This window comes from Podarcis gaigeae, assembly GCF_964106915.1.
Source record: "Podarcis gaigeae genome assembly, chromosome: 7".
NCBI classification, from domain to species: Eukaryota; Metazoa; Chordata; class Lepidosauria; order Squamata; family Lacertidae; genus Podarcis; species Podarcis gaigeae.
In genome coordinates this window covers 88952516-88976299 of record NC_139683.1, presented here as the reverse complement: position 1 = coordinate 88976299, position 23784 = coordinate 88952516, and the positions used below count along the sequence as shown (strand labels likewise).

The window sequence follows — 23784 nt, the reverse complement described above, 5'->3', positions numbered from 1 at the left end:
TTTGGCAAAAATCTCCAGGGGAAAGACTTCATTCAGTGACCTCACTAACTCCAGTGCAATGCGGCTAATATCAGGTTGTAGCAGATAACCTCTGAAAAGGTGGCATGATACAAGACTACATTTATGTCCCTTTTTCTGGAGAAAAACAAAAAACACCCCGCCCCATTTACAACATCCAGTACATTAAGTGCACCATGGGCTATAAGCTTTTTCAGGGAGTGCCCTGTACCAAAATGAACACACCCAAAACCATTTGCAGGGGAGGAAGTTCATATAAACAATTGTGTTAACAGAGATCAAAGGCTGGGCCAATGTGAATTACTTTTAGTCAGCAAACTGAATTACTTGTTGTTAGTAAAATTAAAGCTTAAAACATTAAGATACATGCAAACCAAGTGGGCAAGAAAACCATAATGAAGAATATATAACCTCTTCTATGAACAATAATATTCTCTATGTTGCTGAGGAGCTCATTCTTATATATTGGTTGGGCTCAGGGCTTTTCTTCTGGTGTCAGATGCCGGTATGCAGTACCAGGGCCTTTTTTTCCAGACAAAAGCACTGGTTATGGAGTAATAAATATAATGACAAATGGACATGTTTGCCAGATATTCAGGGAGAAGGAACTGATCCTGGGTGACAAGGCAGAGAGGAAAAGCTGAGCACATCACACTTCCCCTTCCCGCGTGTTGTGGGGCTGTGCATTTTCCTGCTGGGTCACCCCATTACGATGTGGGTGGAGCTGGGCTCCTGTTATGAGGGAGGGGAGGCGGGGGAGCTGCTCTGAGGAGGAGACTCGGGAGGGCAGTGTGTCGTGCAGGTGCCGAGGGGCAGTGGCAGCTTGTGCCTCTTTCCGCCAGTGGACCATGCTGCTGCTGCTGCTGCTGCTGCTGCTGCTGCTGCTGCTGCTGCTTTTGCAAGGCCAGCTGGTGGCCCTGGGCAGCTCCATGCTCCAGATGGCTGGATGAGCCACAACAGCGGAGGAGGAGAGTGGATCTTGGCAACATAATTTTCTCTTTTGGTGGTGGCTGCTGCTGTTGCTGCAGCAGCTCCTTCCCTCCACCAGCTAGCCAGTCCCCTGGTGCTTTAAGCTTGCCTTTGGCTACCCACCCCTTCCTGGAGAGAAGGGGGGGGGATCTCGCTGGGCGTCCTTGCAGAAGAACTGCCTAGGGGGTCTGGGGCACACGATTCTCATCTGAAGAGATTGTGCACCTTCTGTGGGTGGGTATTGGAGGAGCCACAGCTGCTTCAGTGCCCAGCTGTGTGGCTTTTGGAAAACATCAGCATGCAGGGGAGAGGGGAGAGAAACAGACTTTCTCTTTGTAAGAAAAAATTGTGTATGTTTGCAACCTCCCACTCCTTTTCGGATCAGCATTTGAGGAGGAGACAGAGTCAGGTGCAGGAGGCGAGGGGGAAAGCGCCTCTGCTTGGCTGTCTCCCACCGCAAAAGCTTGTTTTTCTCCATCTTGCCCAGTAGGCATTGTTTTATGATGATGATGCATTGTTTTATTATTACGGGCTGCATAAAAAGGTTGCCATGTGTCTTTGAATCATTGAATCATTGAATCCTAGAGTTGGAAGAGACCACAAGGGCCATCGAGTCCAACCCCCTGCCAAGCAGGAAACACCATCAGAGCACTCCTGACATATGGTTGTCAAGCCTCTGCTTAAAGACCTCCAAAGAAGGAGACTCCACCACACTCCTTGGCAGCAAATTCCACTGTCGAACATCTCTTACTGTCAGGAAGTTCTTCCTAATGTTTAGGTGGAATCTTCTTTCTTGTAGTTTGGATCCATTGCTCCATGTCTGCTTCTCTGGAGCAGCAGAAAACAACCTTTCTCCCTCCTCTATGTGACATCCTTTTATATATTTGAACATGGCTATCATATCACCCCTTAACCTCCTCTTCTCCAGGCTAAACATGCCCAGTTCCCTTAGCCGTTCCTCAGAAGACATCGTTTCCAGGCCTTTGACCATTTTGGTTGCCCTCCTCTGGACACGTTGCAGTTTGTCAGTATCCTTCTTGAACTGTGGTGCCCAGAACTGGACACAGTACTCCAGGTGAGGTCTGACCAGAGCAGAATACAGTGGAACTATTACTTCCCTTGATCTAGATGCTATACTCCTATTGATGCAGCCCAGAACTGCATTCACTTTTTTAGCTGCCGCGTCACACTGTTGGCTCATGTCAAGTTTGTGGTCAACCAAGACTCCTAGATCCTTTTCACATGCACTGCTCTCAAGCCAGGTGTCACCCATCTTGTATTTGTGCCTCTCATTTTTTTTGCCCAAGTGCAATACTTTACATTTCTCCCTGTTAAAATTCATCTTGTTTGTTTTGGCCCAGTTCTCTAATCTGTCAAGGTCGTTTTGAAGTGTGATCCTGTCCTCTGGGGTGTTAGCCACCCCTCCCAGTTTGGTGTCATCTGCAAATTTGAACAGGATGCCCTTGAGTCCATCATCCAAGTCGTTGATCAAGATGTTGAATAAGACCGGGCCCAAGACAGAACCCTGTGGCACCCCACTAGTCACTCTTCTCCAGGATGAAGAGGAACCATTGATGAGCACCCTTTGGGTTCGGCCAGTCAGCCAGTTACAAACCCACTGAGTCTTCTTTTTCCAGGACACGTCCTCTTTTTCAGGGGTAAAATTTGAGACAAATTGCATTAATTTGCTTTGAATGGCCATCATAGTGTCCTCTATTTTGCTCTACAAAATATGGCAACCTTAGTATACAAGAAGAATTATAATTTATTACTTCTACCCAATGCTTTCCCCCCCTGGCAGTATTTACTTTAACAACTTCATGGTGAGTCCCGGCAACTTTTTTTCTAGAAATGGCACACTCACCAAAGCTTTTCTCCAACTTGCTAGCCAGCTATTCTAGAGAAACACAGAACTGAGATTTTCTTGGGGAAAACCTTTTGCAACCTAGTAGATACCAATTGTGGACCTTTCACTACCTACTTCTGTGTGGATGATATGTTTGCTTCACAAGGAAACATAGCATGAGAGATATGAATGAATTCAGATATTGAGAATAACCTTAGAACAGAGCACTTATTTGTCAAACAAGTGAGAATCTGCAAGGGAAATTTCCTTCCTACACACAGAAGAAGAAAAATGACAGTCTAAGGCTTCACTTCTTATTGACGTTGTCCACTGCCAACTTTAGGAGTAATTATAAACAACTGGTGGTTACTTGGGTGTAATTAACACAATACACTTACCAATTGGTAGTTTTGCAACAAGACTGGAGGGTGCCTTCTTATAACAGGCACCACCACAGATACTGTTGCTTCATTTTTTGTCTATTAATATTTATTTTAAGAGTGCGAGTATTTCTCTCTCTTAAACCTCATAGCTCTTTCTGATAAAGAAAGTTAAGGTAATGTAATTAACATCCTATTTCTGTGTCTATTGTAGATTACTCCTCCATGAGATTACACCACCACAACTGTAAAATTCCTATTGTGTAATTGCTATGATTAAGCCTGTTTGGCTGTAGCAGCCCAGAAGATAGATGGCATATTAGATCAAAAGCCACCTTCCTTGAGCTTTCCTTACCCTTTGTCCTGATTAACATTGCTATGAGTTTTATGTAAGCCTTACATTGTAAGGATTCCACTGCTAGTTAAAACTGCTCTATTAGCTGGTTCTCTGATTTTTTTACCACCCCGCCCCCCACATCAAAACCAAAACATCGTTCAGATAGAGCTCTAACCAGAGAGAACTTTATTGGAAGGAAAAACAGTAAATAAGGGTGGAGAGAAACATAATATTTGCAGAGAAGTTACAATGTACATCACCTACAGAGTGATCTGAGCTTTCTCCTAACTTTGCCCTTTGCCTCACAGATGTTTGTTCTATTAAGTATTGCCCCTTTCCTGCCAGTGATCTCTCAGCCAAGAGGAAAGTGCTATTGTATACCTGTCTACCCAAAAGTAAAACTCTTTAAGATCAATGAGGCTTACTCCCAGGTAAATGGGTTTAGGATTATAGCCTAAATCCTGTAGCACTGCCTCTGGAACCTCTCACTGCTATGGGAAGTGGAAGAGCACACAACAATGTTCAAATGCTAGTAAATTCCAAGCACTCATCAAAGCAAATGAAATGTCTAAGCAGTCCAAGTTGATCTCAGAAGCAGAATGTTTGCAAAGTGTTTGCAAAAAAAAACATTTGGCACAGTTCCATAAGAATTTGGTGAGATCCCAGGCTCCCTTCTCATGCCAGACCCAAGTGAGATTTCTACCTGCCTCTGATCTGCTTGTTATTTGTGAATTTGTAAAATTAAACGATTCTATTTTCTTAATGGTAATCAGAATGTACATGTAGTGGTTAGGGCCTATAGGAAGAAAACAGTTTCACACTTCCTTTATGGGACCCCTCTACAGAAAACAGATTTTAACAGCAAAGTTCAGGCATCCTTTTTTCGACAGACCCTAGGAGTTCCAAAGTGTGGCTATATGTGCTGAGCTAGATCAGCATCTCTTAGAACCTAGGGGTTGGATCATGACTTTAAATACTGGTTAAAAATTCATTTTAGTACATACTCAGAAAGTATATTAACTTGTTTATTGAGAGATTCACATATTTTTCATGGTTTTCTGCAATTACTTTTAAACTCAAACAAAGAGGGATTGCAATAGACTCTTTCCCCCTAATGGATGAGTCACATACTTTCTCTCTCATTAAGCAAAGGCTGTTAGACCACGAATTTCAAAAAATTTACCCCACTCAGCCCTCTGTATGCCTATCTGCTTACCTGGGTTTGCAGCCTTGTCATGGAATGATGCCCAACTATTTTTATAATTTAGATACCCCTTTGCATCTTAGAGCTTTTATGTTAGTTGCTTTAAATGTACTGTCTAGAAGGTTCAAAAAAATACCCTTCCAGAACAGACTTTGCCCCTGTGGTATGAACACACCAGATGCAATATATCATATAATTTTGGACCGCTCTCTCTTCATTCAAAACTCTTAACTGGTGATTCCTTTGAAGCTCCAAATATCTACTTGCAAAGAATCTGTAATCCAATATCTGATGAAGGATGATATTTCCGAAACTACTGAGGTTGTTTCAGGATACAAAATTGAGATTCTTAATCTTACCTAATGATGGCTACTGAGTCTTTTATATGTTTTGTGTGCTTAATATGTCTGGACTATTAATTTTTTATTGGACTATTTTTAATGGTCTAAATTATGCAAATAAAGGCTGAATGAGTGATTGAATGAAAAGTATTTGTTGAAATGCATAAAAATGAATTTGTAAGCAGGAAGCTTTTATTAATACTGGGGAAGGGGACTGACTTCTAAGGAAACACAGAAAGGGTCCTGAGATAAAACATAAAGGTATATTAACTGCTTTGTGGGACCTACAGTTCAATCCTACTTCAAACTGATTATGAAAATGCAATGCCACAAGCAGTGCTTAAGGCCTCTAGGGTGGAAGCAACACTAATGAGTTCACTGCGCTACAGAGATAAATAAAACTGAGCTATCTTACATGTTTGTTACATCAACGGTATAAGAAATGCATTGAACTCTTGTGAAATGTTATATAAATAGAGGCAAGCAGGAGATTTCCATACTGATTGTGCACCAGTTTGTAAAATGGTGGCTACTACTCAAGGGGGAGGAGGAAATGTAGTCATATTCTCTTACCTGCCCTGCAAAGAGGCCACAAACCCCAATTATACAGAGTATGTTGAATACAGCAGAGCCAACGATGGTCCCAACACCCACGTCTCCTTTCGTGATAAACACACCTGAAGGAAGAAAATAATTCCTGAGTTGCTCAGAATGAACAGGCAGGATTTCCCACTGCAAACCTATTCAAGAAGACTGCTGGGATTAAGGAGAAAACACCAGAGCATATTTTCTAAAACTGAGAGAAGCAGAGAAAATGTGTGTAATAAAAAGATTGCTTAAAGGTGTTTTCAGCACGATCAACCAGCTGAACAGTCAAATTCATTATAGTATGGAAAAGGAAATAACTGCAAAGGTTTCTCATCATCTGGTTAGCAGTACATGCAGGTCTGATCAACGCATGTTAGAATGAGATGGGAGAATGAGCTGTTCCACTTCAGGTGGAGGAGCCACCATTTTTGAATGCTTCACTAAGAGAGAGAGAGAGAGAGAGAGAGAGAGAGAGAGAGAGAGAGAGATACTGCCTGTTTGCAGCTGTGCCGGTTTTCTACTTGCAGGGATCTCTCTCTCCACCACAGCAGTCTTAAATGGCACAGGCACTCTACCACTTTAGGACTTGCATCACCATGTAGCGCCTCAAACAAGACCCATTTTACTTCATGTGAAGACCAAGTCTTACTTGAATGCCCTGAGCTGTTAGAAAAAGCTTTCTCAGATTTTGCTGCTGTCTGGTATTTGGGGGGCAATGTGCATAGGATTCCAATACACATTGGGGTAGAAATTTGGAGTGGGAAAATACTTGTTTAAAGTCAAATGGCCCGTGCTCAGGAGTTCTTTCTGCATAGTTAGCACTGGATGAAGAGCCTCTGATGTTGGCCACACATTGGGGGGAAGTTGGTAGAGGGGAAGGCTGTAGGGCCTGCATGGGCTGCCTCTGTGAGCTGGAAATAGGGGTAAACAGACCTGTTAATTTTGGTTCTCCCTGTTTCCCATTTCCCCAATCTTAAGTTCTCTACATTTTCTACATTTCTGCAGCAGTTTGTGATCATTAAAATTCTTCAGCATGTCTCTTAAGAAACACATTTTTGCATGCAGCTTTGACAAATGCACACATTTCCAAAAGCCATTTCTGCTAATGTAATGCATTTTTGTATGTTATTCATTTTTATGCACACCTTTACCTATTATATGCATTCTTTAAACATTATTTAGTTTGAGAAACTGCATTGCAAAATTTGGATGTGTGGCTTTCAAAGGATAGCTATTATCTAAATTCCTGTGTTTCAGTTCTCATAAAGGTTTTGGAAAGTGAACATTTGATAGATATAGATTTAAATTTAAATATGAGCTGAATGGAATTTCTTCTCCATCACTAGCTGGAGCCCTGCTTGATCAAGATCCCAGCTCACAGAGCCAGCCTACACATGTTTGGCAGGATTTTAGATAATTTGAACAACATTAGGATTCTCCCCAGTCATTTTTTCATGACTGAATATTCAAATTTGGCCTTGATCTAAGAATGAATAACAGTGTTTGGAGGCCAAATTACCTGGTGTGAATGTGATGAATCCTTCCCTCTAAAGACCACACATAAGCACATTGATCAACCTAAACTTAGAGAGATGAAACAGCTGAGCTTGCCACATCCTGTGGCTCTGATCCTTTCTTCCCAGAATCTCTCTGTCCTGCAGGGGCCTGAGCTGCCTCCTTGTCTGACCATGGCTGCTAGTGCAGGGTTGCCATATTTTGAAAAATAAAAACTAGGACACCCTGAAAGTTGTTGAGCTTCCCGCCCCCCACCCCACTGGATGTCATTTCTGCCTTTGAAAATCCAGGAAAATCCGGATGGATGGCAGCCCTATGCTAGTGAACATGTTTTTTCTTAACATAAGGGCATTTTTTAAAAGTAGCTTTCCACTTCCTCCAAGGAATTTTGACTCACTAGCAATCATCCAACCTGACCTTGCCGTGTGTTATATACTCTGAGGAGAACTACTGAAAATGACTATGGTGCTCCCCACTCTCTCCACCTAACCTTTACTACCTCAGATGCAACAAAAGAAAACACGAACGTTTGAGACTGCCTTACACCAAATCAGCTTCCATTCATCCCAATATTAACTTCTTAAACTGGTAGTGGTTCTCCACCATCTCAGCTTGGTTCCTTCCTACCTTGCTACCTGAGATCCTTTATGGCAGTGCTAGGATCTTTATGCGTATAAGGCATGTGCACCTCACTGAGTTATGGTCGGATCCACTTTCATTATCTGTGCAGCTTCAAATTAAATGTATCATAGTCACATCTAGCTGTAGATTGAGCCATTCTTCACATCTCTTTCTGCATGGCACATGACAACAGGGATGCCATTCAAAAGCATATTGTTTTGTACTTACTAAGAACACACAGGTGGGAAAATTCCCAACAAACATAATATTTTCCTGAGTAGTCATCCCAGGAAGATCATCCTGGGATGTTGTTGTTGGCACTGGGGCAATCTTCCAGCAACATCCATTCCATCCTTCTGCCAATGTTTATTGGACTAAGGTTATGGATTTGGTCGTCTACCCAAAACCTGGGTGTGCATATCTATCCCCCATCATCTTTGTGGGAAAGATAAGGCACAAAACTATTAAAAAGCTGCATTTACTTCCACAGTTACAGCAAGAAAGAAGCGGATGACTTAGTTACCTATGACAGATGTAAACAGTTCTGGAGCCGAGCTGCCGGCTGCCATGAATGTTGCCCCTGCCACATCTTCACTGAGGTGCAGGCGCTGTGGAAGAAGAGAAAAGTCTCTTATCAGAAGCAAAATATAATACGTCCCCGGGCTATTAGTGTTTCAGGACTCAGGATTCATGGTTGTCTCCAACATCCTCCCCAGGCAGAATAGTATCAAAGGATATGCAATGCAGTAGTAGCTGCAGCAGAATCCTTTCCCCAAAGTATTAACTCCAATGTCACTCTAGCACAGGAGGATGTTGGAGGTGTGCAAGGGGCATGCAGCAGAACTCTTTAGGGATGCCATTTATCTTTCTGATAGTTTGGGAGCACTGTCACGGCTACTCTGCATGGTTTCATCCTATGCTCCTCCAGGGACACATAGTTTTTTTACAACTTTGCTCTTGTCTGTGTCTTTTAAATGGGACATTAGCACACTGTTTCTCTAGCAGCTTTCTACTGATGTTCAAAATAATTAGCTGTCATCTGTTGCCTGAACCTGAGAAATTATTTATATTATTGTTAAATTATCATTATCAATTACTTAACTGCTGGTAAGAGGAATTATCAGCCTGTCCCATTTGATTTCCATGTATAAATGTCACATTATTTTATACTTACAATGTTATAAATGATTTCTGTTACCTCCGAGGATGTGGACAGGCTGCTTGGACGAGTGAAACCGACCACCTGTCTCCTTGATCCTTGCCCATCCTGGCTGATAAAAGCGAGCCGGGAAGGGCTGGGCGATGGGCTCTGCGGGGTGGTGAATGCTTCCCTCTGTGAGGGAGCCTTCCCAGACCCGCTGAAAGAGGCGGTCATTAAACCGCTTCTTAAAAAAACATCTTTAGACCCGGCCAATTTGGCCAACTATCGCCCAGTCTCAAATCTGCCATTTTTGGGCAAGGTGATTGAGCGGGTGGTTGCTGAACAACTCCAAGCACGCCTGGAGGAAACGGACCATTTGGATCCCTTCCAATCGGGATTCAGGCCTCACCATGGGACTGAAACTGCCTTGGTCGCGCTGGTTGATGATCTCCGGCGGGCTAGGGACAAAGGTGAGAGCTGTTTCCTAGTTCTGCTGGATCTCTCAGCGGCCTTTGACACCATCGACCATAACATCCTTCTGGACCGTCTAGAGGGGCTGGGAGCTGGGGGCACTGTCATACAGTGGTTCCGCTCCTTCCTCCTGGGCCGTGTCCAGAAAGTGGTGGTGGGGGGTGAGTGTTCAGACCCCTGGGCTCTCACTTGTGGGGTGCCTCAGGGTTCTGTCCTCTCCCCCATGCTTTTTAATATCTATATGAAGCCGCTGGGAGAGATCATCAGGGGGTTTGGACTGGGTGTTCATCAGTATGCAGATGACACCCAGCTCTACCTCTCCTTTAAATCAGAACCAGTGAAGGCGGTGAAGGTCCTGTGTGAGTGCCTGGAGGCGGTTGGAGGTTGGATGGCGGCTAACAGATTGAGGTTGAATCCTGACAAGACAGAAGTACTGTTTTTGGGGGACAGGAGGCGGGCAGGTGTGGAGGATTCCCTGGTCCTGAATGGGGTAACTGTGCCCCTGAAGGACCAGGTGCACAGCCTGGGAGTCATTTTGGACTCACAGCTGTCCATGGAGGCGCAGATTAACTCTGTGTCCAGGGCAGCTGTCTACCAGCTCCACCTGGTACGCAGGCTAAGACCCTACCTCCCCGCGGACTGTCTCGCCAGAGTGGTGCATGCTCTAGTTATCTCACGCTTGGACTACTGCAACGCGCTCTACGTGGGGCTACCTTTGAAGGTGACCCGGAAACTGCAATTAATCCAGAATGCGGCAGCGAGACTGGTGACTGGGAGTGGCCGCTGGGACCACATAACACCGGTTCTGAGAGATCTGCATTGGCTCCCAGTACGTTTCCGAGCACGATTCAAAGTGTTGGTGCTGACCTTTAAAGCCCTAAACGGCCTCGGTCCTGTACACCTGAAGGAGCGTCTCCACCCCCATCGTTCAGCCCGGACTCTGAGATCCAACGCCGAGGGCCTTCTGGCGGTTCCCTCATTGCGAGAAGTGAGGCTACAGGGAACCAGACAGAGGGCCTTCTCGGTAGCGGCGCCCGCCCTGTGGAACGCCCTCCCATCAGATGTCAAAGAGATAAAGAATTACCTGACGTTCAGAAGACATCTTAAGGCAGCCCTGTTCAGGGAAGTTTTTAATATGTAATGCTGTACGGTTTTTAACACTGATTGGGAGCCGCCCAGAGTGGCTGGGGAAAACTCAGCCAGATGGGCGGGGTATAAATAATAAATTATTATTATTATTATTATTTCAGGTATCAAAACTTTACACACTTAAGTTAATGTTTCTCAGGCTTGGAATTTTAATAACAAGCTTTTCATGTTTCAGTTTTATTTTGTATGATTTTTACCTTAAATTTGTGATAGCTCAAGCTCAATAAAAACATCAAATAAGAGTAGATTTTTATTTTTACCTCTAACAGGTCGATCCTGCTGATCGACACCATACACTTAAAGCTCATTCAACACACTTTTAAAGCACATGACTTAGTACTTGATTAATATGCTGCAGGGTTGGCAGTGGCCTTAAATCAAGTTGCTACAGTTGTTCATGAAAGCTATACCAACCACAGCGATATTTTTCTAGAAAAAGCGGTGCCAGAGATCTCCCTTGTTCTCTTAGCATGGCAATGGAGCCCACCTGAGAGGTGCTGTAAATGAGCTCCAGCACATTCCAGCTGAAAAAAGACCTGGCTATGCCCATAGAAATGAAGGGTGTAAAACTGATGAGATGTAAACAAAGGTTACAATTCTGGTTTGGTAATTTCATTAATAAATATGCGTAAGTAGCATCAACATAGACTTACTTCACAAATCTTTTCCAACGAAGGGACAAAGAAATCATCACAGACAATAGCCAAAGCATAGAACATGTAGACAGCCTGCAAGAACAGAAAGCACTGTGTTTACAAGGCACCAGTTAAAACAGGATACTGTCATAATTTAATTATTTTAAAAGAATTAAGAACACATTATGTATACTGGTTTGGAATGACATCAAAGATATACCACAGAATTAAATTGGTGTAGTAAGTAGTCAACCCTGCTGTCTAGGGAACCCTGGAAATTGCAGTGTGTGTGTGTGTGTGGGGGGGGTGTCTTTAGCAGATAAACCTCAGTTCTCATCCTACCCCCTACTCATCCCTAAGACACATCCCTACCCAGAAAAACCAGCACTTTTAAGCAATTTGTTTTTAATGTTTGCTTTTTATCGGTATTTTTAAATGAAAATGTCATCTTGTTTAATAAAAACAGCTTAGAGGTTTTTGGTGATTAAGAGGTATATAAATCTTGTCAAATAAAGAAAATAGAATTATTTGTGGAAATATGTGATATATGACCCTGTTCTGTGGAGTTAGCATCCCAGATGAGATTGTACTTATGCAAACAATTGAATAAATTTCTGTTTCAACAAGCTTTTCCTGCTGTCTCAAAAGGTCTTTATTGTAGAAGTTTATTCTGTGTTCTTTTTCAACCTCTCTTTAGTTGTGGGTTTTTGTACTGTTTTTAAAGCTGTTTTAGTTGTTTTGAGGCTCATTTGAAAACAATTCATACATTAACAAGCTAACAGTAATACAGTGGTACCTCGGCTTACAAACTTAATCCGTTCTGGAAGTCCGTTCTTTAGTTGTTTTGAGGCTCATTTGAAAACAATTCATACTTTAACAAGCTAACAGTAATACAGTGGTACCTCGGCTTACAAACTTAATCCGTTCTGGAAGTCTGTTCTTAAACTGAAACCGTTCTTAAACTGAGGCGCGCTTTCCCTAATGAGATCTCCCACCGCCAGTGTCCTTCCACCGTTCAGCTTCCATTCATAGACTGAGGTAAAGTTCGCAAACCGGAACACTACTTCCGGTTTTGTGGAGTTCGTAAACCAAATAGTTTGTAAACAGGGCTATTCTTAAACTGAGGTTCCACTGCAAAATCAATATATTTTTGTAGTGTAGCTATGTCCCAAATTGCATTTGACACACTGTTCAGATTTTCAGTATGCAAAGTGCTCCATTATTTGTTTTGCACCTGGAAGGTACAGGGACATGATGGTGGAGAGTTCAAGGATGTGTAGGAGAATCAGAAGGAGCACCGGATTGGCTCTGACGGTGCTAAAAATACGTAATTAATGCCACTAATGAACAAATAAAATGAAATGGCATCATTTCATGCTAGCCTTAAGGGTTGGGTTACAGCATCATAAAGGTAAAGGTACCCCTGCCTGTACGGGCCAGTCTTGCCAGACTCTAGGGTTGTGCGCTCATCTCACTCTAGAGGCCGGGAGCCAGCGCTGTCCGCAGACACTTCCGGGTCACGTGGCCAGCGTGACAAGCTGCATCTGGCGAGCCAGCGCAGCACAAGAAACGCCGTTTACCTTCCCGCTGGTGAGCGGTCCCTATTTATCTACTTGCACCCGGGGGTGCTTTTGAACTGCTAGGTTGGCAGGCACTGGGCCGCACGATGGGAGCGCACCCCGCCGCGGGGATTCGAACCGCCGACCATGCGATTGGCAAGTCCTAGGCGCTGAGGTTTTACCCACAGTGCCACCCGCGTCCCCATCATAGCACCCATTATAACCTGTGTTCCCTTGTGCCTCTGTCTTTCCTGCATTATGCAAGTTCCTTCTCATAGCTCCCTTTTGTTCGCTTGCATTTGAAATCCTAAAGAGAAAGGCTTTGAGGCTGAGAGGCAGCAGCAAGACACAAGCAACAAGAGAACATGGGAGTTGAAGAGTGAGTCCCTCCACAGAGCCCTCTGAAGAAGGCATCCCCAACTGCAGAGCTAGAACCAGGGGGAGTTGGCAGCAGCCATAAAGGAGAGTGGGCAGGAGGGGAAGCTTACAGGGAAACTGACCTGCTACGAAGGGACCAGGTAGACAAAGAAGCAATATAGGAATGCTTGGAAGACCTGCAGTGTGGGAGCCTCGCAAGGAAGGCCAGAGTCTGTCTGAAAGTCCCAGTGTCACAACTGCCCCTTCCTCCACTGCCTCGGATACTTTTAGCTTGGTAATGAAAGGGTCAGGGAGTAGTCAGTCTGAGGCTGGGACCTTCAATTGCTCATCCAGCCAGACCTGGATGAGCCAACAGGCTCCTTGGGAGCGAGGACGGGGCCTGAGAGAGCAACACGACCTCTTCTTCCTCAACTCTGCATCCCTTTGTTTTATTTTACATTAGCTTTAGGTGGCTTTCTGTCAAAAAAAATCAGAGTAGCTACTACAATAAATACAAGATCAGTTAGATCTTGGATAATTTACATGTAGATAGATAAAACACAACAAAACAGATTGAATCATAGTTAATATAGTATCATTATAATAATGATAAGTGGTTTGATGGATGTAGGCATGAGTCTCTCTGAATCCACATTAACTGTGGGATAGGTGCACCCCAGGAATATTTAGAGGATTATATATACATCCAAGTGCATATTTAATATGTGAATATATAATGTCCATTTTATAAGTTATTTTTTGTTGTATTGAGTTGGGGTTTTGATTTCAAAATTTAGTGCATATAACTTATAAAACTTATAAAACTCATCAGTACAGCACCAAAGGCAGTTAAAACAGGCATTTATCAATAGTAATAATTGGAGAACCCCTTTTGGACTTTTTGTATGGAAGGGGAAATGAATGAATTTGAGGTGTTTAAGTCTGAAGGGCGAAAGAGTCCTACATTGCAGGAGGTTGGACGAGATGGCTCTCCTGGTCTCTTCAAACTCTACATTTCCACGGCCCTTTTTCACTGAATATGTGTAGGCTCTAGAAAACTTAAGCCAGTCAAATGTTCCAGTTATTCCTAAACAAATGTAGTTTTCATGTGGGAGGTTTGCAAAATTTGGAGCTTGATTTCCAAGGGAGGTTTCTATGAAGGTGAATGATCTAGAGTTTCCATGTCTCCTGGCATTGTAGCTTAAGTGTAGTGCCAGGCAGATCGGAAGGTGGCCTGGTGGGATACAGATGTGTTTTATGATATCACCTGCCAGTTAGGGGAGGAGCCTGAGTGCGTCTGCAGGATGGAGCCAGGCAAGCATGGAATAGAAAAAGCTTTCATCAGGTCAGGCAGAAAATAAGTGCTCCATCTTGATACTGCTCTCACCCTGGGATCTCACTTATTTGTCCGAGAAACCTGAGGCTCCAGGTTGAACATGGGAGACCTCCCCATTTTTTGTTATGTTCAGTCAAGAATCCAGAAGATGTGATGTCTAAGCAAAACAAACTTTTCAGTCAGTTATTTCCTCTTATGCAAGCCAATAATAGTGCCAGGTTAAAATGTTCCATTACAAAATCTAGCACCTAATAACCAGTGAATTTGATCATGTTCGCAGCCACATTGTGATGACTTTCCAGTTTTCTCAAACCACTAAAAGTCCTGTGATTGGCATAGGTCCCCACCTAGTCTATTATCATTGAAAAGGTTTGCTACTACAAGGAGATGCTGGTCACTAAATACATACAATTACAGAGCCAAATCAAATATACAGAAACATCACACAGTAGAGTCCTTTCTGGGCTGGAACACTTCAAATGGGAGAATATTTCAAAAACGAAACCCAGCATATGGAAAGCTAAACTGCAACTTTTCCATGTGACGAATGGTTCTAGCAAGTGCCACTGCAGAGTTTTGTCTGCATTTGGTAGACTGCCTCGTGCAAGCTGAATATCACAACTGGGTCAGAAATGCATGTGGGGAGCCACTGCTAAAAATAAGCAGCAAGGATTAAAATTTCCACGAAAAGGTTAATCACTTCCAGTTAAACAAGGAATTACTGGCTGAGGTATTCTTAGTCAAATAACTCTTGAGAGGCCATGCCTGGTTCCCAACTCAGAGGTTGAAAGGGGAGTGTGGAGGGGATGGCAGATGACAGAAATATCATGTGCTTGGCATTGGGGATGGGGGCCTTAGACCCCTCCTCACTTTTCAAGGCAGACATCCCCACACATAAAAACCCACATGAGTTGTGGATTAAGGACAAAACTATGTAATCTTGTACTATGATAGGTTTCTAGTCTTGTTTTGGTTACTGAACAAGTATATCTAGCTAAAAAAGTACTGCACACAAGATCTTGTTAGAAATCCAAGTGTATCACAACCTCGGCTTGGGAGATCTGAGTGGGAAGCAGAAAGCTGGAATGCAGCAATGAGAAAATGTTGATCTGCCGATTGAACAAAGGAAGAAAAGCAGGGTCTGGAGCAGGGGTGGGAAACTGGTGGTCCTCCACATGTTGTTAGACCCCATGCCTGACCATTGGCCATGCTGGCTGGATCTGATAGAAGCTGAAGTCCTCAACACCTAGAGAACCACAGGTTCCCATCCCTCCTCTGCATCTGAGAAGGGTGTTGAGGTGAGCCTAAGCTGCTTGCAGATCATACTAACTCACCAGACTCTCCCAACTTAAAGCCATCAAGTGTCCAGTTTAAGCTATGGAGTGCCTGGTAACAAACTCAACATCTGAAGTCCTCAAAGTAGGTAAAAACAGTGTGCTATTAAAGGGCCAAGCCAATGTGAAGCAGTGCTAGTCCTGACAGGGGATCGGCACATAGCTTTTATAAAAAGGTAAAGGTAAAGGACCCCTGACAGTTAAGTCCAGTCGTGGCCGACTCTGGGGTTGCGGCACTCATCTCGCTTTACTGGCTGAGGGAGCTGGCGTACAGCTTCTGGGTCATGTGGCCAGCATGACTAAGCCGCTTCTGGCAAACAGAGCAGCGCACGGAAATGCTGTTTACCTTCCCGCCAGAGCGGTACCTATTTATCTACTTGCAGTTTGACATGCTTTCAAACTGCTAGGTTGGCAGGAGCAGGGACTAAACAACGGGAGCTCACCCCGTCGCGGGGATTTGAACCGCTGACCTTCCGATTGGCAAGCCCTAGTCTCTGTGGTTTAGACCACAGCGCCACCCACGTTCATATGGAGACACAAATAACATTAAGAGTAGGTGTTTTAATACAGCACTTCACTGTCACAGAAATACTAATGTAAGCATCCAAGCATGAAAATGGCAAGCAAGGATACTCTGCAAACACAACCTTTTATTCCAGAAAATAAAACATCTCAACACAACACAACCCTATAAAGACACTAGAGATAAGCAAGGAATTAATTAATGGTCTATTGGTTAGAACTGAATTCTCAGAATTTCAACAGCCTAACAATAGAGAAAACATTCAAATTAGCTGAATAACTCACCCCATAAAAACTCATATCAGTTTCTCTCAGTGACACAAAAGAAAGACTAATGGCAAGAAAGCTCATTACTTCTTTCGGCATTTTAAAACTGATTTTAATTTAGATGGAAGGTCAGAGCACATCTTGCACACAAGTCTATTAAGCTCTCTGCCACATGTATAATTTCCCCAATGTAATTTCCCCAAGCTGAAGGAGGCATTCATATGGTTCTTCATACATTGTGACCACATCAGTTATGTTAAAGGGAAGGGATCACAGTATATTTAGTTGCAGACAACATGTTTTGTACCCAATTATATAAACTCAAAAATGATTAATTTAATTAAAGAGAGTTATTCGATTCAAATAATGTGTGTCCTATTTCTGACAACGAGAACATAAATGAATTAATAGTGTTATCAGTTTATAGTGTTATCTGAGATGTCTCTTTAAAGGAAAAGACGTCTGGCAACTGAAGCGTACATCCATATGGTCAGAGTTGTGTTGCTTATTGGTATGATAATTATTTTCTGTAACAACCTAAGTTTTAGAAGTTGTGTATAACATCTTAAGCACTGGTAGCCACGTCTATGTTAATTATTTGGCTGGTTATTTGGGGGCTTTGCTTGCCTGGTCAGAAGATATGCAGCTGTACTCTCAAGGAGCTGGCTGCTTACAGAAAGGAAGCTGCTCCTCATGAACAGAAGAGAAAAAGACCCGTGATATGAGTTGCACCTACACTCAGGAAACAGTGGCCTGCCATTTCAGTGGCCAGGCTGCTAATGGGAAGTAGGAGGTTTGATCCTGGCCCAACTGCATTGGCTGCCAGGTAGTTCCTGGGCTCAATTAAAAGTGCAGGTTTTGATGAAGGAATGTTCTTTCACCTTTGGTGGACCTGTCCTAAAGTGAAGGCCTTCTGGGAAATGATATATAATGAGCTGAAAAAGGTATTTAAGTATACCTTTCTTAAGAAACCAGAGGCCTTCCTTTTGGGTATTGTCGGCCAAGGGGTGTTAAAGAAGGACCGAACCTTTTTCATGTATGCAACAACAGCAGCAAGGATACTTATTGCTAAATACTGGAAAACCCAAGATCTACCCACACTGGAAGAATGGCAGATGCAACTGATGAACTACATGGAACTGGCTGAGAAGACTGCCAGAATCTGAGACCTGGGAGAAGAAATCGTTGAAGAGGACTGGAAAAAATTTAAGTTTTATTTGCAAAAATATTGTAAACTGTATGAATGTTAAGCAGGATGCTTGATTTTAGACAAATTGGCACCATCAAAATAGATGAAGTAAATCATGAAGTTAATCTAAATATAAGATGAAAAACCTATTTTTTTTAGATAATTATTAGGCTAAGTTTAATTTTCTTTTGTAAGGATTGGAATAAATGTATCTAAAATTTGAAATATATTCGAAATTTGACAGTAAGGATGGAAATAAGGGAATAAATTGTTGTTTTAAGTGTTTTAAACTAGAACGTAGGAGCAGGAGATGTGAGGAAGTTCAGAAGTGATAAGAAAATTTGTTATATGTAATGTTATGTTTATTCTTTTTTCTATTGTAAATGAAAAACCTTTAATAAATATTTTTTAAAAAATAAAATAAAAGTGCAGGTTTTGACCTATAAAGTCTTATGTGCCTCATGACCACAAAACCTTAAGCGATAGTGTCTCCCCATGTGAATCTACCCAAATTCATCATCTGGGGCCCTTCTTTGTGAGGGAGGTGTAGAAGATGGTGACACAAGATCAGGCCTTCTCCGTGGTGACTCCCTGGCTGGAATGGTCTCCCCAGAGAGATGTGCCTGGTGCCATCACTATCAACTTTCAGATGACAAGTGTAGACTCTCCAAGCCTCCCTATTTTCCAGGGACAGTCCCAAAGTGACAGAAGCCCCCGGTTTCTGATTTGATCCTGGAATGTCATGCTTTTCCTTGCAACGTCCCTATTTTTATTAGAGAAATATTGGAGGGTATGCAAGTGGAGACTTTTTACTCAGGCATTTCACTTTACTGATTGATTGATTGATTGATTGATTATTTATTTATTTAGTGTCCTTCGTCTGTAGATCTCAGGATGGTTCACAACATAATAAAGGCAGGGTGTGCCATTTTTAATGTTATTGTAAGTGAAGAACTTTTACTTAATAATGGTTTTTAACCTTTCAATGGTACTTTAAATGTGGTATTTTATGCCTTTTTAAAGAGGCGGAGAGGGGGCTGCAGTCAGTGACAAATAAATATAAGAAATAAAAGTAAATAAATAGTGCCTGGATGCAATAGCATTCTCCTCATTTGTTATTTCCTTAGGCTGGTGCCAACATAGTCATGAAAAAGACCACAGGTGCAAAGTGCCTATGAGCTCCTCTCTGGGAGACTGTAATGTTAGTGCTTCTGTGCTCAGCCAAGGTTTGGCTCAGCTTAGCATGACATGAAAAGTGACTCACTGATTCAATCAAGTTCTCTTGGGGTCCCTTCAAAAAGGATTCAAAGAGAGTCAATGATTCTGTAAACTACAAACCCTGAATACGCTGGCATAAATGACAAGTGAATCAGTGCAATGGAAGACAAGAACAGCTTCCAACAAGGAATGTCTGGTGAGAAATGACTAAATGGCTAAATGTATATTTTAAAAACCCTGTTGTGGTAGCAGGCACGCCAAGTTGGACCCCACATGGAGGGGGGCTGTCACGTGCGCATGACATCACATGTGTGACGCCCCGCCCCCATCAGGCCACGCTTGCAGGGTCACTCTGGCAATCCCAGCAGCTGGCGGGGAGGGCAAAAACCATCCTCCAAGCCTCCCACCCATCCCAGCGCTCAGGCAATTGCGGAGGGCGCCGGAGCTTGCCCAGGGGCAGCGAGGGATGGCAGCCACTACAATATTGAGGGGGGCAATGCCCCCTGCTCAAAATATTGAGGGAGCTGAAGCCCCTCATGCCCCATATACCCAGCGCCACTGTGTGGTAGCCATAGATCTTCACTTGCTGCTGAACATTTAAAGTTTTTAAAATATTTATAAGGCATTTTTGAGGCCGGTGGTGACTACAGATTGGCATTATTAATAATTGTTCCTGCTGACGTTATCTCTCAATTATAATTTGTATGTTGTAACGCGTGTTTTTTAATGTTGTAAGATTTTTTTTGTTTTTGAAAATAAACATAATATCATAGAATAATAGAATCATAGAATCATAGAGCTGGAAGAGACCACAAGGGCCATCGAGTCCAACCCTCTGCCAAGCAGGAAACACCATCAGAGCACTCCTGACATATGGTTGTCAAGCCTCTGCTTAAAGACCTCCAAAGAAGGAGACTCCACCACACTCCTTGGCAGCAAATTCCACTGTCAAACAGCTCTTACTGTCAGGAAGTTCTTCCTAATGTTTAGGTGGAATCTTCTTTCTTGTAGTTTGGATCCATTGCTCCGTGTCCGCTTCTCTGGAGCAGCAGAAAACAACCTTTCTCCCTCCTCTATGTGACATCCTTTTATATATTTGAACATGGCTATCATATCACCCCTTAACCTCCTCTTCTCCAGGCTAAACATGCCCAGCTCCCTTATATAATATGCATATAGGCAAATAGTGACTCACACAGAAGGCGTGCAAAACGACTGCTCCATGCCGCCGGTTCTCATTTGTGAAGATGTCATTAGGGAATTCATTGAGCGCTAGGAAGGAAAAAGCAAAGAATCAAGCAAATGGAAACATTCATTTAGTTCATAGTAAAGATACTTTAATTAAACAAGCCAAGTGCTTCTGTAGGCTGACAATCCTTGCATTTTCCTGCCATGGAAACTATCATACTGTTCATGTTACTTTTAAATTACTTCATTGTCCCCTGGACATTTTAAGCCTTTTTGGGTAAACATTTATTGGGAAATCTGATGCTACATGAATTGTAACAGTCTGTGTCATCAAGTTGCCTTGGGCACAGCCAACAAATTCTAAACACAGTGTTCTGTAATCTTCAGAATTGTACAACTGGACATAATTATAAGAGCACTTTCTAAACACATAATTAGATTATGATATTAAAACTGTAACTGTAGCCAAGACAATAATACATTCTTAGGAACCTTACCGTTTTTATGCTTATGATTCCTCACATGATTTGAACGATGGCTAGACTACACTGTGTTGTTGCTTTAAGTCTGCCCCAATGAGCACTGATTTGAGAACTTGTTTCTAGGAACTCTGAAATAGTGGTGGTGAGCATAAGGAGAGAAGGGTTGACTGCACTGCTTGGTCATCACTGCTGAAGTGGCAACTGAGGATGTGCCTCCTTCTTTTACCAAAGGCCGTCGCTCGGTGCCTGTGTTTGGCAATCATGCTTGGACATGAGGAGCAGCTCCCAGCCACAGCATACGGTAAGCCACTGGTGTTATGAGCCTTGGCACTGCTAGCCACCACCCAGGAGCAGGACCTGCAATGCGTAGCCCGGCCTCCTCGCTTGTTTTGCCAAATGATGCCCAATGCTCACAATCAAGGTGATGCCTACCTACTTTTTAAAATAACTTTTTATTGGGTTTTATAAACAAGGATCATGGGCATAATAAATGATACAAATAAAAAGACCAAGTCTCCTCATGTCATTTGTCAATCACAAAAATAGCACAATAAATTTGCAGTAATAACTACAACATATAGTTCATTATTGGTGCTCAATGTATAAGTTCTTGGTTTGTGAATTGGTTTAAACAAAAAGAAAGGGAAATGAGCCCCTGGGGTTGTGCTTAGATTAAGTCTGAGTATTAGTCAGTTACGCATGAAACAACATAAAGTGTTGGTATATTCAAATGTGGGGTGTGAAGATAGTAATCTATGTTTACATTTAAATTTTTATCAATCAGACTGAGTCAACTGCTGATGTGAAGGGGGCGGGTTGTGTTCCTTTTCGTGGAATATTGGCATATGTTAATAAATCAAACCACACCAGGGTACATCCATATTTCTTGGTCTGTCTGTGTGTCAGCTACAGTTAATTTGTGAATCTCTCAAGGTGGACTGTTTTCCAAACTGTTTTGTACCAATTGTCCATCATTGTGCCTGAAAGGCCTTTCCCATATGTGGTTATGTTGCCTCTTGCTGCTTGTAATAAATAACTTATTAATTATTTATTATGTAAATCCAGATTGTTGTCTTGAAAAATATTTAATATTATGAACTTAATTCATTCTGGAGGTCCGTTCGTAACCGGAAACCGTTCTTAACATGAGGCGTGCTTTCGCTAATGGCACCTCCCGCTGCTGCCGTGCCGCCAGTGTGCGACTTCCGCTCGTATTTCGGGGCAAAGTTCGCAGCCTGGAGCAACTACTTCCAGGTTAGTGGAGCTTGTTACCCAAAGTGTTCATAAGGGGGACGGTATGTAACGTGAGGTTCCACTGTAAAGCTAATTCTGGTTTGACTTCCAATTGTTGTTTTGCTATTTTATTATTTTTTTGGAATATCAAATTCTTTTTATGCATTTTTCAATTTTTTAAATTCTTTTTCAATCATCTCATGTCATATCTCAATACCTCCCAGCCTATCCCTCCTTGCCATCCTAGCTGATCTTTATTAAGCTGCATATCCTTTTGTTCCACCCAAGTACATTCTACTTGGGTTCCTAGTTGTTGTTTACTGCTGCACGTAAGTCAATCGCTTCTTGCAAGTTTGACTTTTATACCTCTTTATACACTTTCCAAAGTATTCCCACTCCTCCCTTATCCATGTCTCATCTTGATTTATCTTTGCTGTCATGGTAGCTAACTTCACATCAACTTATTTTGCCATTGTTCTTTTGCTGGGATTTCTTTTTCCTTCCATCTCTGCACATAGACTATGCTGGCTGACGTATAGGAAGAGACAGAGCATCTTCTTGAAGATGCCATCATTTATTATACCTAGTAAGAAGGCCTCTGTTGTTGTTGTTGTTGTTGGGGATGTAAACATAAACATTTTTTTGTTCTACATAAATCATTTCCCAAAATTATTTGGCCCGCTTACATATGCATAAAAGTCCCCTCTCATCTCACGGTATTTCCAACACATTTTGGATCCTTTTTTGTACATCTTTACAATCTTGCTTGGGGTTAGGTACCACCTATACATTGTTTTTTGCATATTTTCCTTTATAGCAAAACAGGTCGAGACAGTCATTTTTGTCTACCATAGTCTCTCCCACACCGTCATTTCTATGATGTAGCCTGTATCAATTGCCCATTGAGTCACTGATGCCTTTATCATTTCATCTTTTGTCTGCCATTTCAGCAGAAATTTATAAATTTTGGAGATTAATTTTTCATTATTTCATAATATCACTCTTGTATTCTGAACCTCCTTACATAAATCCTTTTTTCCTTGCCTTTTTGGAATATCTCATTTAATTGATAATATTTAAACAAATTTGTGATCCATTCTTGTATCTCTTCTCTTCTTTTTCATCTTGCTTTCCCTTCTTCAAATTCAATAATTTCTTTATATGTGTCCCAATTCTTTCCCATATTTATCTTTTTAATTGATACAGCTTCGATGGGCGATAACCAGTGTGGAGTTTTTCTTTCAAGAAGGTCATTATATCTCATCCAAACACTCCTTCTTGTAAAATGATTTAAAAATCCTTTCTGTACCTTAACTTTATCATAACATAAATAGGCATGCTACCCAGAAAGGCTGGATTTTTGTACATTCCCGCCACATGTGGAGATAGGTCCTGGGTGTGGGGCAGTCCCTCCAGCAATATGGTGAGGCACCAGGATAGATCCTTGCCAGCTTCCTAGGAGTTGGGACCACAATTATCTTAGTCTACCAATATATGAGTTTTAGGGTCAATTCTCTATTACTCGCTGAAATAGTCTTAAAGGGCTTTTTTCACAGACCTAGTTCAAGTTCATAGCTGAAATCACATTTTCACTGATGTTTAGTAGGGTCAAGTTAACTCACCAATGCACTGAGTAAATTTTATAGATTGCAGATGTTATACCTGGGCCTCGATCTTCTGTCACTACTGCAAGTTTTTCAAATGGCCAGAGGTCTTGTGGCTGAAGAGTTTGCTTCTTGCCAGCTGTGTGCAAAAATCCACACGTTTCTGCTTTGTCAGTTACATTGCAAACTGCAAAACTATTTCTTATATCTGGCAAGTGTGTCTTGCTTTCCCAACTCCAGGAACATCAACAGACCATCGGTTAGGGTGGTCATATTTTGA

General features: G+C 42.4%; 1 protein-coding gene across 3 annotated transcripts in view; it reads right to left on the bottom strand.

Moving 5' to 3' along the window:
• Positions 1-23784, bottom strand: part of SLC24A3 (solute carrier family 24 member 3) — a 161377-nt gene that overhangs the window by 36232 nt on the left and 101361 nt on the right. For all 3 annotated transcript variants that reach the window (XM_083748637.1, XM_083748635.1, XM_083748636.1), the window contains exons 3-6: positions 20193-20269; positions 11234-11308; positions 8343-8427; positions 5669-5772 (exon numbers count right to left, since the gene is read on the bottom strand). In XM_083748637.1, the coding sequence (XP_083604763.1) occupies positions 5669-5772; positions 8343-8427; positions 11234-11308; positions 20193-20269 (341 nt within the window). The remainder of the gene's footprint in view (positions 1-5668; positions 5773-8342; positions 8428-11233; positions 11309-20192; positions 20270-23784) is intronic.